Source organism: Mastomys coucha, unplaced genomic scaffold (genome assembly GCF_008632895.1).
Source record: "Mastomys coucha isolate ucsf_1 unplaced genomic scaffold, UCSF_Mcou_1 pScaffold23, whole genome shotgun sequence".
Taxonomy (NCBI): Eukaryota; Metazoa; Chordata; class Mammalia; order Rodentia; family Muridae; genus Mastomys; species Mastomys coucha.
This window is the reverse complement of record NW_022196906.1, coordinates 67359192-67372932: the sequence shown is the minus strand read 5'-3', so window position 1 is coordinate 67372932 and position 13741 is coordinate 67359192. Positions and strand designations below refer to the sequence as shown.

General features: G+C 40.7%; 1 protein-coding gene across 3 annotated transcripts in view; it reads right to left on the bottom strand.

Annotated features, from left to right (window-relative positions):
* Positions 1 to 13741, bottom strand: part of Nedd4 (NEDD4 E3 ubiquitin protein ligase) — an 84925-nt gene that overhangs the window by 35460 nt on the left and 35724 nt on the right. For all 3 annotated transcript variants that reach the window (XM_031344626.1, XM_031344628.1, XM_031344627.1), the window contains one exon: positions 277 to 327. In XM_031344626.1, coding sequence (XP_031200486.1) covers positions 277 to 327 — 51 coding nt within the window. The remainder of the gene's footprint in view (positions 1 to 276; positions 328 to 13741) is intronic.

The following is a 13741-nucleotide window of genomic DNA, read 5'->3' as shown; positions in this document are numbered from 1 at the left end:
GGAGTCTCTTAGGTTCCACCCAGTTTGTTAGCTGAGGCTCTTGCTCTGCTTATGGGGATAATTCCAAACCCTTAAAATCTAGTCTCCATCTTGCCTACCAACCCCTGTGGTACAGTTTCTTGTTGGAGCTCACATGAGGAAATCTTAGAGAGGAGTGAAAAGAAATATTGAGATAAATTTCAGGAAACAGACAATATACTAAAGATTCATATCAGCAGTTATTAAAATAAAAAAATCACAAATACAAAACCCAAAATTATGGATGCCTATACTAACCGGTAAAGGATAGAGAGGGACATCCACTTGACCTAGGAAATCATCTCTTGTCTGTAAAAGAAAGGAGAAACAGCATTACAGATATATTCACTTGATGAGAAATTAATCATTCATACACACAAAAGTAAGTTGTTGTTTAATCCACTGCAGCATTGATGGAAAGTCAATGAAAAACGAAAGCAAAGTGATGTGGTACACTCTCAGGGTAATGCAGCAGGAACGCCAGTCCTACAGATAATCATTACAAACTCAGGCAAAGTATAAGCATACAAGCACACAAGGAGAATAGCAGGAGAAACAGGAGGAGCCGTTCCTGAAGAAAGCATAGTCAGGCACACAACCACACAGCACACATGAACTGTTCAGTCCTTAAGCAAACACCTGCAAAGTTCAGGCTGGAGGGTTGGGAAAGCCAAGTGTGAAGCTAACAATACAATGGGAAAGTAAGTTAGAAAATCTCAGGAAACAAAAACAAAAAAACAATAACCCTCACTGGTCCCTGAACCGCCCTCCTTAAACTCACAACATTCAAAAGACAGAGCACAGACTCCAGGCAATGTTCATCCATGGGGAGGTAGCTTGTGGCCTAGCCTAGTTAGTTTGCTAGACTAAGGGTCAACAGTCTTCCAAGAGAAGGAACACAATTTAATCTCTCTCTCCATCCATAGCCATATGCAATGAAACTTACAACACATGAAACAAGGGGGAGGAAGCAGGCAGAAAATTATGTGAAAAACTCAGTAGGCAAAGATTTTCCAGGTTTGAGAAAATAGAAGCTTAAATTTCAATAAATTAATACCTGATAAATCTGAATTATGAATGAATAAGCTAATCATTATATTAAATGCTAGAAATTATGGGAAAGTCTTGAAAGATGCCAAATTTTAAAACAAAAACAAACCACCTAAACCACTGCACACAGGTGGGCTAACAAGATGCTGGGTGGTAAGAGCATGAGCGGCTTCTCCAGAGGAACTAAGTTTGGTTCCCAGCTCCTATAGTGAGTGGGTGGCTCAGGGTAATGCAGCAACTGCCTGTACCTCCTCCTCCACAGGATCTGATACCTTCTCTGAGCTCCATAGACAAACCTGCACTCACATGTACGTACATCCCTCCCAACACACACACACACCAATTTTTAAAATCTTTATGTGTTTTGCTCTTAGGTATGAAAGTATATATGTATGTATGTATATATGTATGTATGTACGTATGCACGTGCACAATGTGCACTCAGTGTCTAGGGAAGCTGGGAGAAGGTGTCTGATCTCCTGGAGCTGGAGTTGAAGACTCTCATGGGAGTGCTGGGAATTGAATCTGCATCCTCAGGAAAAGAAGCTAGTGCTGGTAACCAGTTGAGCAACTTCTCTAGCCCCCATATACACATAATTTAAAAAAGAATAAGAATAATGGCAGGTTATCCATTAAAAACACTGGAAGCAAGAAGACAAAAGAATGTGGTCTATCAAGTATCTAGAATTCTCATCTAGCAAAGAAATATCCCTCAAAATTAAAAGGAGCAGGGCAATGGTGGGGCATGCCTTTAATCCCAGCACTTGGGAGGCAGAGGCAGGCGGATTTCTGAGTTCAAGGCCAGCCTGGTCTATAGAGTGAGTTCAAGGACAACCAGGGCTACACAGAGAAACCCTGTCTTGGAAAAACAAAAAACAAAACAAAACAAACAAACAAACAAAAACAAAAAAAGAAATTTCAAAACACAAGTAACACAACACCGAAGGATCAGCAGCTAGAGCACTAGCTGCTCTTGCAGAGGACCTGGGATTAGTTCCCAGGACCTGTTACTGAGACCCAAATGAGGCATTCTTCATTATGGACAGAATACACCAGCAAGGAAACAGTAATTTGAGATGGTAAAGCCAAATCAGGAATTGTGAAGGAAATGCTGCCACATATGGAGGAGGCATCTGGTCCCGATTTCTGCCTTCTCTCTAAGTCCTAGTTGCTTAGTCAAAATGGTCAGAATGTTCAGTGGAGGTGAATCAATTACATGATCCACCTTACATGAACTGCTAATGCCCTTGTGGCCTGTTGGTCTCCTCCTTCCTGAACTCAATGTGGACTCATTAGGCTCAAAATAACTTACCAAGCTCCATCTTGGGTGCTGTGACAATGGGTTATACTTTGGAATCATTTTCTGGTTTTCCCACCTCAGGGTCTAAACATGGTTTCATCTTTACAAAAAGTGGTCCATGTGTTTCCTAGACATGCCTACCCTGCCCTCTAGTACCACAAGCCTCACTCCCATCCTTAACACATGGACTCCACCACAGGGAATCTGCAGATTGTTGGTAAAGTTGGACAGATTGGAAGCTATACATGAAAGTATACACGAAGTTGACCTACAATACAGCAACCATCAAGTTCACTGAAATTATAACTCTGACCTCCAAGTAAAAAATACATCACTGACAGGTAAAACGTAACATTCCAGGCTATCCTGGTCTACAAAGTGAGCTCCAGGACAGCCAGGGCTAGACAGAGAAACCCTGTCTCGAAAAACAAACAAACAAACAAACAAAAAAAAACAAAAAAACCCCTAACTGCCTGAAACTCTAGAACCAGGGGATATGATACCGCCTTTCAAGCTTCCAGGCTCCATATCACTGTACACACATGGGACACAGATATGCAAGCAAAACACCCATACACATAAAGAAATAATGAAGCTTAAAAAAAAAAAAAAGGTTAGGTATGGTACTGTGAACTCATTGTCTAGCACTAGGAGCATAGAGACATGAAGGGTCCCTGGAGCTCAATGGCCATTCAGTCTAGCCTAATGGGTGACCTCCAGGTTCAGTCAGAGAAGTAGAGGAAAACATTCATTATCAACCTGTGTCCACGTGCATAAGCACCCTGACATCAGGAGCACTCTCTTGAATACATCATACACAAAAAGTACAAACAAAAAACCATTTGTAAGCCACACCACACTGCACATAGTATGACCTCGTTATTTAACTGTAAGGCGGACTACATCTTCATTGCCAGTCTACAAGGAAACAAACTTGAAACCCATAATCTACTGAGCTGCATTCCTGTATTAAAGAGCAGTGAGCACTGGTGGACGACACAGTGATGTTCATTTAAGGTTTATCAATGATATAATAGATATAGTACATGTACATTTGTTAAGTTCTCTCTGAGTGGCCTAGACTGGCCTTCTGAGGGCTTCTATCACAGGCATGACTGACTATGTCCTACCAATCAAGTTTCATGAGGCAATCCTCTTCAACCTTTCTTTATTTGCTGACATGCAATTTTTAAAAAAACAAATAAGAACTGGGCAGAGGTGATACACGCCATTAATCAGAGCAACTGGAAGGCGGAGGCAGGAGGGTCTCTGAGTTCTAGGATAGCCTGGTCTTTGAAAGGAGTTCCAAGACAGCCATGGCTGCTACACAGGGAAACTCTGTCTCAGGGTCTGGAAAAACAAAATCACACACACACACACACACACACACACACACACACACACACACACACACACACAGAGGTATATATGTCCCATATGTTGCACATATTTACAACTAAATAATAATACATATAAAGAAAATAAAATATCAAAAATAAAATATTTTGGGTTTTTTATATAGGCTGTCATATTTAAGTATTTTACAGCAAAATATATTAAAAAGCACAATTTAACTGTTGGGACAAGCAGTAACATGCACAATCCTTGAAGAATGGTGTAGGAAAGCCATAAGACAAATTAGTAACTAAAAGATAAAGACAGAAGATGGGTAAATCACTGAAAGTGTTGAAGGTCAAGCATCCCTTCATCACGTTATCTCTTCTACTTTTTTGTGGATATCTGGAAATTTCCATATTAAAAGGATTTTAAAATATTGCTGAAAACAGGAATAGTTTTCATAAGCAGTTTTCATGAGACATCGAGGAGCATGAACATGAAATTAATAAACGGTGTTATAAGGGGTGGAGCAGGCTGGCTGGATTATAAGGCCAATAAAATTAACCACAGGGCCTGCAAGCCCAGAGTTCCAGACTCTAGAACCTATATAAATACCAGGTGGGTGCGGCTATCCATCTATAAAACCAACATTGGAAGCTAGGTTCCACCCCCAACAAGCTGGGAGCAAAACTAGCCACATCAGCAAGCTACAGGCTGTACTGAGAAATCTCATCTCAAAAAGTAGCATGGGAGCCAGGCGGTGGTGGCGCACACCTTTAATCCCAGCACTTGGGAGGCAGAGGCAGGTGGATTTCTAAGTTCGAGGCCAGCCTGGTCTAGAGAGTGAGTTCCAGGACAGCCAGAGCTACACAGAGAAACCCTGTTTCAAAAACTAAAAAAAAAAAAAAAAAAAAAAAAAAGTAGCATGGGTGAGCCACTGAGATGATTCTTAACAGGAACCTCAGGCCTCCACAAGCACATGCGCACCCACACACATGTATACACACATACATATTACACCTACATGTAAAGCAAAAGTAATCAATGAAATGAAGTATTCCACACCTTTGGCCACAAGATGATGAAAAGACAAACAGGTAAAAGGGAAGTGGATTATCCGGGAACATTAGGTGACAATCTCTAGCTTTGCTGTCACTCAACAACTGCAGTAAGGACTAACTTGACCTGAGCCACACGCTACCCAGCTGGCACATCACTCATCAGGCTGGAGTCATCACCATGGAATTTTTCCTCCAGACACTTGTTTTTTCCTTCTGGTGTGATTTTTACCAAAATAACCTTTTCTAAGCAGCTTGCTCCATTTGGGTTTTCCTACTGCAGGGTGAAAGTGCTGTTAGCCTGTGGTAGAGCAGGGAAACCATTAGACCATAGCAGTGCTAAGCTTCAGTCCATGCGGCCCAAGTCAGGCAGGCGAATACTTATCCCTTCATTTCTCATGCAGAAGTAGTAACTATTTGGCAGGTTTTTGAAACACAGAATATGAAATACAAGCACCAACTAACTCTTTGTGTTTGTTTGTTTTTTTTGAGACAGGGTTTTTCTCTATGTAGCCCTGGCTATCCTCGAACTTAGAAATCCACCTGCCTCGGACTCCCAAGTGCTGGGATTAAAGGCATGCGCCACCACTGCCCAGCCTAGCTTAGGCTTTTTGACATAATCATAGTAAGCATCCAAAATGAAACCCCACCAGGAGGCCATTGTGGTATCTCCTGCCACCTAGTCCTACTCTCAAGGGAATGTATATGTGTGTATAAATATGTAGAAACCACCGGACAATCTAAGGTGTCATTCATTCCCCAGGCATCACCCATCTTTGTTTTTTCCAGACAGCGTCTCCCACTACAATCTCATGTCATCATTTGAGTAGGATAAGTGACCTGCAAGCCCTAGCAATCTGCCTATCTCTGCTTCTTATCATATGCTACCATGGCCAGTCTAATCTATGTGAGATGGGACTCAAACTCAGGTAGGCCCTCATGCTTGCTCAACAAGCACTTTACTGACCAAGCCATCTTGTTCTATTACATTCATCTGTTTGGTTGGTTTTGGTTTTGTCCAAAACAAGGTTTCTTTGTGTAGCCATGGCTATCTTGGAACTTACTCTATATACTCAGGCTGGCTTTGAACTCAAGAGATCCTTGTGCCTCTGCCGGCTGAGTGCTGGGATTAAAGGTGTGCACAACCATGGCCAAGTTCTGATTAGTTTCTAATAAATGGTTCTATGGCTGTAAGTGGCAGGAATGCATGCTTACACTTAGTGTACTGACAAGAATGTAAAAGGTCACAGTGTGTGTTAAGAAATAACATTTTGCCAGGCAGTGGTGGCACATACCTTTAATCCCAGCACTTGGGAGGCAGAGGCAGGCGGATCTCTGAGTTTGAGGCCAGCCTGGTCTACAGAGTGAGTTCCAGGACAGCCAGGGCTACACAGAGAAACCCTGCCTCGAAAAACAAACAAAAATTTTTAATATTATGAGACAGGTTTGAACTAGTCACTCCAGGACTAGATATGGTTCTAGAATATATCCAGATATATCAGAAAATAAATATGAAAGTCAGGCAAATTAATGCCCATAAGCACCTTAAGAATCAGGTTTAGTAAATATTACTTTTTAAGATTATGTGTTACCCTGAGTTAATGCAGTTATATATCCCATAGAGAGAAAATATTTTCCTCTGTCTATCACTTTGTCTAAAAATTGGGCAATACAGGGTATCTGCTCTGAAAAAAGGAACTGGCCAAAGACACAGAGCAGAAATTACTTCCTGTAGAATTACACCCTAGTCCAATTTGAAAAGCCCTACATTACAGAATCTATAAACACTGCACACTGATTCTCTTTCAAAAACAAGAAAACAACCTGGCCTGGTAGGCAGGCAGATTTCAGTTCTAGGCCAGCCAGGTCTACACAGAGTTCCAGGATAGCTAGGGCTACATAAAGAAACCCTGTCTCAAAAAACAACAAATAGACACAATCACACAGTGACCATGCTCAACATTAACTGTAAGAAGAGTAAGGAAACAATGCAACACCCCAAACAAAGCAGAACAAAACAGACTTTTGAAGTGAATGCTTCTCAGCCACAGCATAGACTGTACCTTGCTTATAAAACAAGCAATATGTTTAAGTATGGGAAAAATGGGTATGGTGCATCATACCTGTAACTGTGGCACTTGAGATACAGAGGCAGGAGGATTGCTCTAAGCTTGCAACTAACCCTAGGTAAATAGTGAAGTCTAAACCAGCTTGAGCTACAGAGTGAGATGCTGTCTCTAGAATAAGGACTGAGGATGAATAGTTCGGTTGGTACGCTGTTTGACTAGTGAGCAGGGTGCCTGCGAATGAGCCCCAGTACAGCAGAAACAAGGTGTAGTTAAAACCACCATTCAAGAGGTTGAGGCAGGATGATCCTATGTTCAGGGGCATTCTTGGTTGCACAGTGACTTCCAAGTCATCTTGGAATATGAGACTCTATCTCAAAACAAACAAAAGAAAACATACAAACTGAAACTTTAGAAATAATTTTAAAAGTTTAAAAAAATTAAAAATTTTAAGTTAAAGGGAAACCTGGGGAGTAAATTTCTGGAAACTAGAATAAGGAAGAAATAAGAGAATGAGAGGAAAGCCAACTATATGATCAACCTAAAAAGTCCAACCCTGGGTCAGTAGGAATTCTAGAAATAGAATAGAAAGAGATGGGGCTGGAGAGATGGCTCAGTGGTTAGGAGCACTGAATGCTCTTCCAAAGGTCCTAAGTTCAAATCCCAGCAACCACATGGTGGCTCACAACCATCTGTAATGAGATCTGATGCCCTCTTCTGGCATGTCTGAAGACAGCTACAGTGTACTCACATAAGTTAAATAAAATAAATAAATCTTTAAAAAAAAAAAGAATAGAAAGAGAATCCTTAGTGAAGTAACATTTCCCTCCTCAATTAGACACACTGTTCCTGTGATAAGAATGTAGTTTAAATATATGGGTCATCACACACCATGGAATTTGGTTGGTCAGCTGTTTGAATGAAACATCTGAAGACTATTCTATGTTATAGCATTTTTTTCCTCTATAAATTATGTTGTCCGCCATCTCAGTTAAAAACTCTTCACATCCAATTTTTGCTACTTGTGTCAGGCTCATATTCTGTTTCTGGTAAATACTTTAGGTAAACTCATTTGCTTTGAAGATAACTTGAGTGTCCATTAAGCTCTGTGACCCTGTAAGAAGGCTGAGCCTTGGTCATGAGGAAAAGTCATTCTTAGCTAAAATAGTCATTTTGAAACCAGCACCTACTCAGAGGATCCCAACTTCAGGCTTAGAGGTCAAACAATGATAACTGTAAGCTAGCCTGATGGACTTTGTTGAAATGTCCTTTAAAGTATTTCTCCATTCAATTTTCCTTGCAGAACACTTGATCTGGGCTCTTATTCAGACACTGAGTTCTAGGGTACAAGTTAATGGAATGTGCAGGCTATGAATCAGAGTCGACTGTGGAAACTAATCCTTGACTCAGGATCACAATATTCCATTGGCACTCACCCCAGGGATGCGATATGCATTTAGGAGAACCGTTCAGTCATCACTTAAATAGCCTAGTTTGGTGTTCTGTCCCTGCCAGGCTGTCAGTTCACCCTTAGCCAGCAAGATCCTCTGAACCTCATCCATGGCCATGGCTTTATTCATGTATCAACACTTCCAATGTGAACTACTGTTGTGAGTAAGCTGCCTGCAGTGGGTGCTGGGAACCCAACTCCAAGCCCTGGATAAAGTCATGTAAGCTGCTCTAGAGAAAGAGCAATTGCAAAGATTTTTTAAATGTTGATTTATAGCTGAAAAGTAGTATGACATTTATTAATGTTATAAAAGTATAAAAAATGATTTTCCAACTTTCTCCTTTAAAGTAGCAAAAGGAAAAGCCACAACTGTGCACGTAAAGTATACAATGTCTCAACAATTCCATAGTGCAGTTAAACAGTCTCAGTCCTATCTTGACTGGCATGCCTGAAGAAAGTATGCTTAGATGATTCAAATGTTGCTTAAATAAGCCAGAAGAGTTAAAGAAAACAGAACATGCCAATAGTCTTCATGTTGAAAAGGGAAAATTTAACATAAGAAACATTTTTAGGGCTGGCGAGATGGCTCAGTGGGTTAAGAGCACTGACTGCTCTTCTGAAGGTCCAAAGTTTAAATCCCAGCAACCACATGGTGGCTCACAACCACCTGTAATGAGATCTGACACCTTCTTCTGGTATGTCTAAAGACAGCTACAGTATACTTACATATAATAAATAAATCTTAAGAAAAAAAAATTTTTAAAGGAACACACAATGTGGCTGGAGAGAGGGTTCAGCCGACATCAAGCATGTACAAGGTGCACTTACATACATGCCAGCAAATCACTCATACATATCAAATAAAAAGAAATGAATTAAAAAATAAAATAGCACAAGTGTTTCTGAATAGCAGGTTTTGATTAGTGCCCAACTATTTCCATGAGCGAGAGATGTGTATATAATATGCTTCAACATCGAATGAAATGCCACCATACGATCAGAACGTACTTCACCATATAAGGCTGTAAAGCCTGGATAGCATTATTTCCATTAAGACAGCATAGCAAACACAAATGCAGCCTCTCTGCTGTGTGTCCACATTCAATGGCTAAACTCAGGGTCTAAACATCTGTATCTAAGCTGAGAGTTGATTACACAACAGTATCAGGAAACTAATCTAAATCACCACTGGTGTCTTATTCCACACACAAAAAATAATTAAATCCAACCAGTTACAAAAGTTGCATATCTTTTAAAATCCCTCCCCTCAAGTCACCACTGACTTATGTCTAACAGATCTGAATAATAATACAGCCATTCTTTAAATTTCCTATTTTCTCTCTTCTGTGAAATTGTTTTGAATTCCAGCTGTCCACTTTCTAAATTCCTGAGTATGCATGTAGACAGTACTAAGTGTTGACAGAAACCGCAGATTCACTCCATCCTGTGCACTGGAGAAGCTAAGCACTGAGGAACACTGTTTCATTTTGTTGTTTTTGAGTCAAGGTCTCTACTCAGGCCTGGCTTTTCTGGAACTCAGTTATTCCCTCACTCAGACAAAGGCAGGCAGCTCTTTTCTTGGTCCACTTTCATCCCCCTTTCTCTTCTTCTCCTCACTGTTTTCATGACCCAGTTCGTTCTGGACCCTCTAGATGCCGCTCTCTCAGACCTACAATACAATCCTATCCCCAACCATACCCGGGAATGGTCATGTCCTCATTTTCATTCACCATTAATGTTCTTAATGCAGCTCTTTGTTTGGCAACATATTTTTTCTAGAAAGCACCATGGCTCATGGCTCTGCAATATCTCTCAGTTCCAAGAAGACCTGATCCTTTCTTCTTCCCTCAGGTGTCCAAGACCCTATCTAGAAATGTGTGGGCTGACTACTGAGTGTTTTCTAAGTGGGTTGAGTCCTAAGTGTTGACAACAAGGTGTTTCTTATAGCTGGTGAGCTAAGCTACAAGATTCAAGGCCATGCCAGATGTTTCCACACTGATGTTTCTGCTGCCGGATGTTTTCCATGCCAGATGTTTCTGCTGCTAGGTGGGATTATATCCCAGCAGCCTTTTAAATCTTAACAAAGCTGAGAGTGCTTTCAGCAACCACCTCCATGTTGACAGCCCCCCATCAGTTCACACACTAGACAGCTCCTCTGCTGTTTTCAACATTCTTCTTTGATCTTGAAGTACCTAACATCGTCTAACTATAATCTTCCAGCCTCCCACAAGGGCCAGCACTGGATCCTGAAGCAGACACCAGCAAGGCTATAGACACTCTGGGGGATATGCTGACAGATAACTGGTTCACCTTCTCCCAGCCTTCCCTTCCACTAATCTCAACCTTAGCACGTGGCCTGGCCACACCCAGCAATGCTGCCAAGCCTCCTGTTGGGCAGGGCTCCCAGGCTCAGGTCTAATCTTGTCTTGTCGGTCATCACAGTCCAGAAAAGTTTAGAGCAGCTGGCACAAGGCAGGTTCCATATCTTACAAGAAATTGACCCAGCTGCCGGTTCCCCAGTTTCTACATAGAGGCTCTACTTGGTTTTATTTTCTCTAAATATTTTATTATAGTTATCAATTTGCACAGACACACGAGTGTGCCAGAGTGCATATGTGGAGGTCAGAGCATACTTGTGGAAGTTGATTCTCTCCTTCTACCAAGCGGGTGCCAGGGATTAAACTCAGGTCAGCAGCAAGTTCCTTTACCTGCTGAGACATCTTGTCAGCTCTATTTTATTTTTGGTGTCAGATGAGAGGCTGAGAAAAGCAAAGCTATGTTATTCACATGCTCCAGTGGATGGCCCACATCCATGGAATCAGTAGACTATAAAAAAGAGGGAGGGGAGATACAAAGTTGGGAGGGAGAAGAGGGGGGTAAAAGTGGATCTGGAAGGAGTTATAGAGAGGAATAAAGGGTGATTATTATCAGCACATACTATATTTGTACATGAAATTCTCAAAATAGTAATAAAATATGATATTCTTAAAGAGGAATTATGGCTATGAACGGCAGCCCTGAGTTCCCACCTAAAGTTTTCTTTTCTCACACAACACTCACAGAATCCAGTTTGGGTTTTACCACCCACACTTTCCTATCTACGGTGCCAAGGTGAAGAGCAGAGAGCCCCGCCCTCCCATTCCTGGGGAAGACAGCACTTTCTTTGTAGAGATGGAGTTTGTCTTATTTCATTTTAAATCACAAAATACTGAGTCTTCTCTGTAACAATCATTAAACCATACCTGACTACACTATATTGCACTCACTGTATGATGGCATCTATGCTTGCTGTTCTTAGGGTTTTTTTGTTTGTTTGTTTGTTTTGTTTTTTGAGACAGGGTTTCTCCGTATAGCCCTGGCTGTCCTGGAACTCACTCTATAGACCAGGCTGGCCTCGAACTCTGAAATCCGCCTGCCTCTGCCTCCCAAGTGCTGGGATTAAAAGCGTGCGCCACCACCACCAGGCTGTTCTTAGGTATGTTATTATTTCAACTAGGGGTCTAACCCTGGGGTTTTCCTAGTTGACTTTTGTTGGAGTCACCAATGAGCTCTCAACTATTGAATGATCTGTAAACACGCATGCTTTCTGCTGGTCCTTCCCTGCCTGCATGTCACCAAGCTCTACTGGCCAGTCTACTAGGTCTGAGTTGGGTTCCCTAGAACTCAGAAATCAGAAAGCAGGCTGTCCCTCAGCCTATCACAAATTCATTGTTGACATACTGTCTGTTACTAGAATGACACTGTTCCTTTAAACAAAGATTATACATTATCCCTCTTTTAGTCTCAGTGCCCAATATTGAAATGTATGCTAAATGAATTATAAATGACACACTGACAGAGAATACATAATATCTCCAAGCAAATAAGCCAGGCCCTAAATACCTCTGAAGTCATTATAATTATTCAGTTCTAAAAGAATACATACACACACACACACACACACACACACACACACACACACACATTTTGGGGGGGGGGCAAATTTCTAAAACTAGTTATGTACATTGCTGAATCACAGGTCCACTATTGACATTTATGCATTTTTTTTAAATAGGAAAGATTAAGTGTCATTCAAGCTAGAATTAATGTCTTAGATAATGTCCATTAAATTATATAAAATATAAAATACTAGAAAAATAATGAATGCTAAAATATGAAAATATTTAAAACATTGATCTCAGGAAGAATTATTTAAAAAATTACTGACTATAGTAATTAAGACAAAAATATTTTAGGATCTACTCCTTTAGGATTAAACAATATGCTTATCGAGGGTTAAGTACTAGACGAGGAGCAGGAAATCCTTTTATAACAAAAAGCAGAACATATCTGGATGATGGAAGGAAGGCACATCCAAGGCAAGGGAGCTGGAAGGACACTAAACAAGGCAATGGAACCTCTCAGCATCTCAACAACCTAACAAACAAAATTTAGAACATATCACACAGGGAAAAGGTAACTAATAATAAGCAAGCGAACTACAGACTTTAGAAAGTTCAGTACTAATTTTCAGAACTGTGTATGTCCCCTTGGCTCCTTAAACTGACAAACTACCATACTCATCAATGAAACACCTGGCAGATCAAAGGCCACCATATACACCTTTACCTACACAGTAGTGCATTTGAAATGCACAAAAACAAACAAAAAGTCAAAAGATCCACCCATAAAAAAACCCCCAAAGGCGGTTTTTTGCTACACTTGAAATAGACACCAAGAGACAGATTTTAGGAGCCCATTTTCAGTCTCAGCTGTAAGCACAGAGGACAGCCTGTGTCTTAGATGCAGGTAAAAAGTCTTCATTAGACATCAAACATTAGTCATTTACAAGCTGGGATTATAAGAGAGCTGTAAACTCGACACTAGGCTGCTGGGAACTTGTTGCCAAACACACAAGAGACTTGAGACTTCTCTGCCTCACCAGGGTCTCTGACCAAAGCTGTTATCTGATTTCACTGCTACTCAGTACAGATAGCTGACATTACCAAGAGCAACTCCAGTATCAACTTGTTAAATGTGGGTGCAGACTCAGCACATCTGAACAGGAACCCAGACTAACTGGAGACATGGGAAATATTTTGGGAGCTGTTTATTTATAAGCTAGTTACAATAAACCACTATAATTAGAATAATACATTATTGATAAACATGGCATTATTTCTGAAATGTCATTACTGTGGCCAGTCTGTTTTGAAAAGGAATTAGCATAAGCACTCAATTTGTCATTTATAAGTGAATTTAGGCACAGTAGATGGTAAATATAGCTTAAATCATTTATACTATTTCTTATATTTTTGGTTGTGAGCCTAGCCTTTAACGGCTGAGCCATCTCTCCAGCCCCATTTATACTATTTCTATAAGGTAACTGTTTAACACATGTTGAAGAACAATCTTAAGTTCTTAGGCAAATGGCACGTTCTGTATTCTTTGACAACCAAGAGAATTTAGGCACAAAACTAGG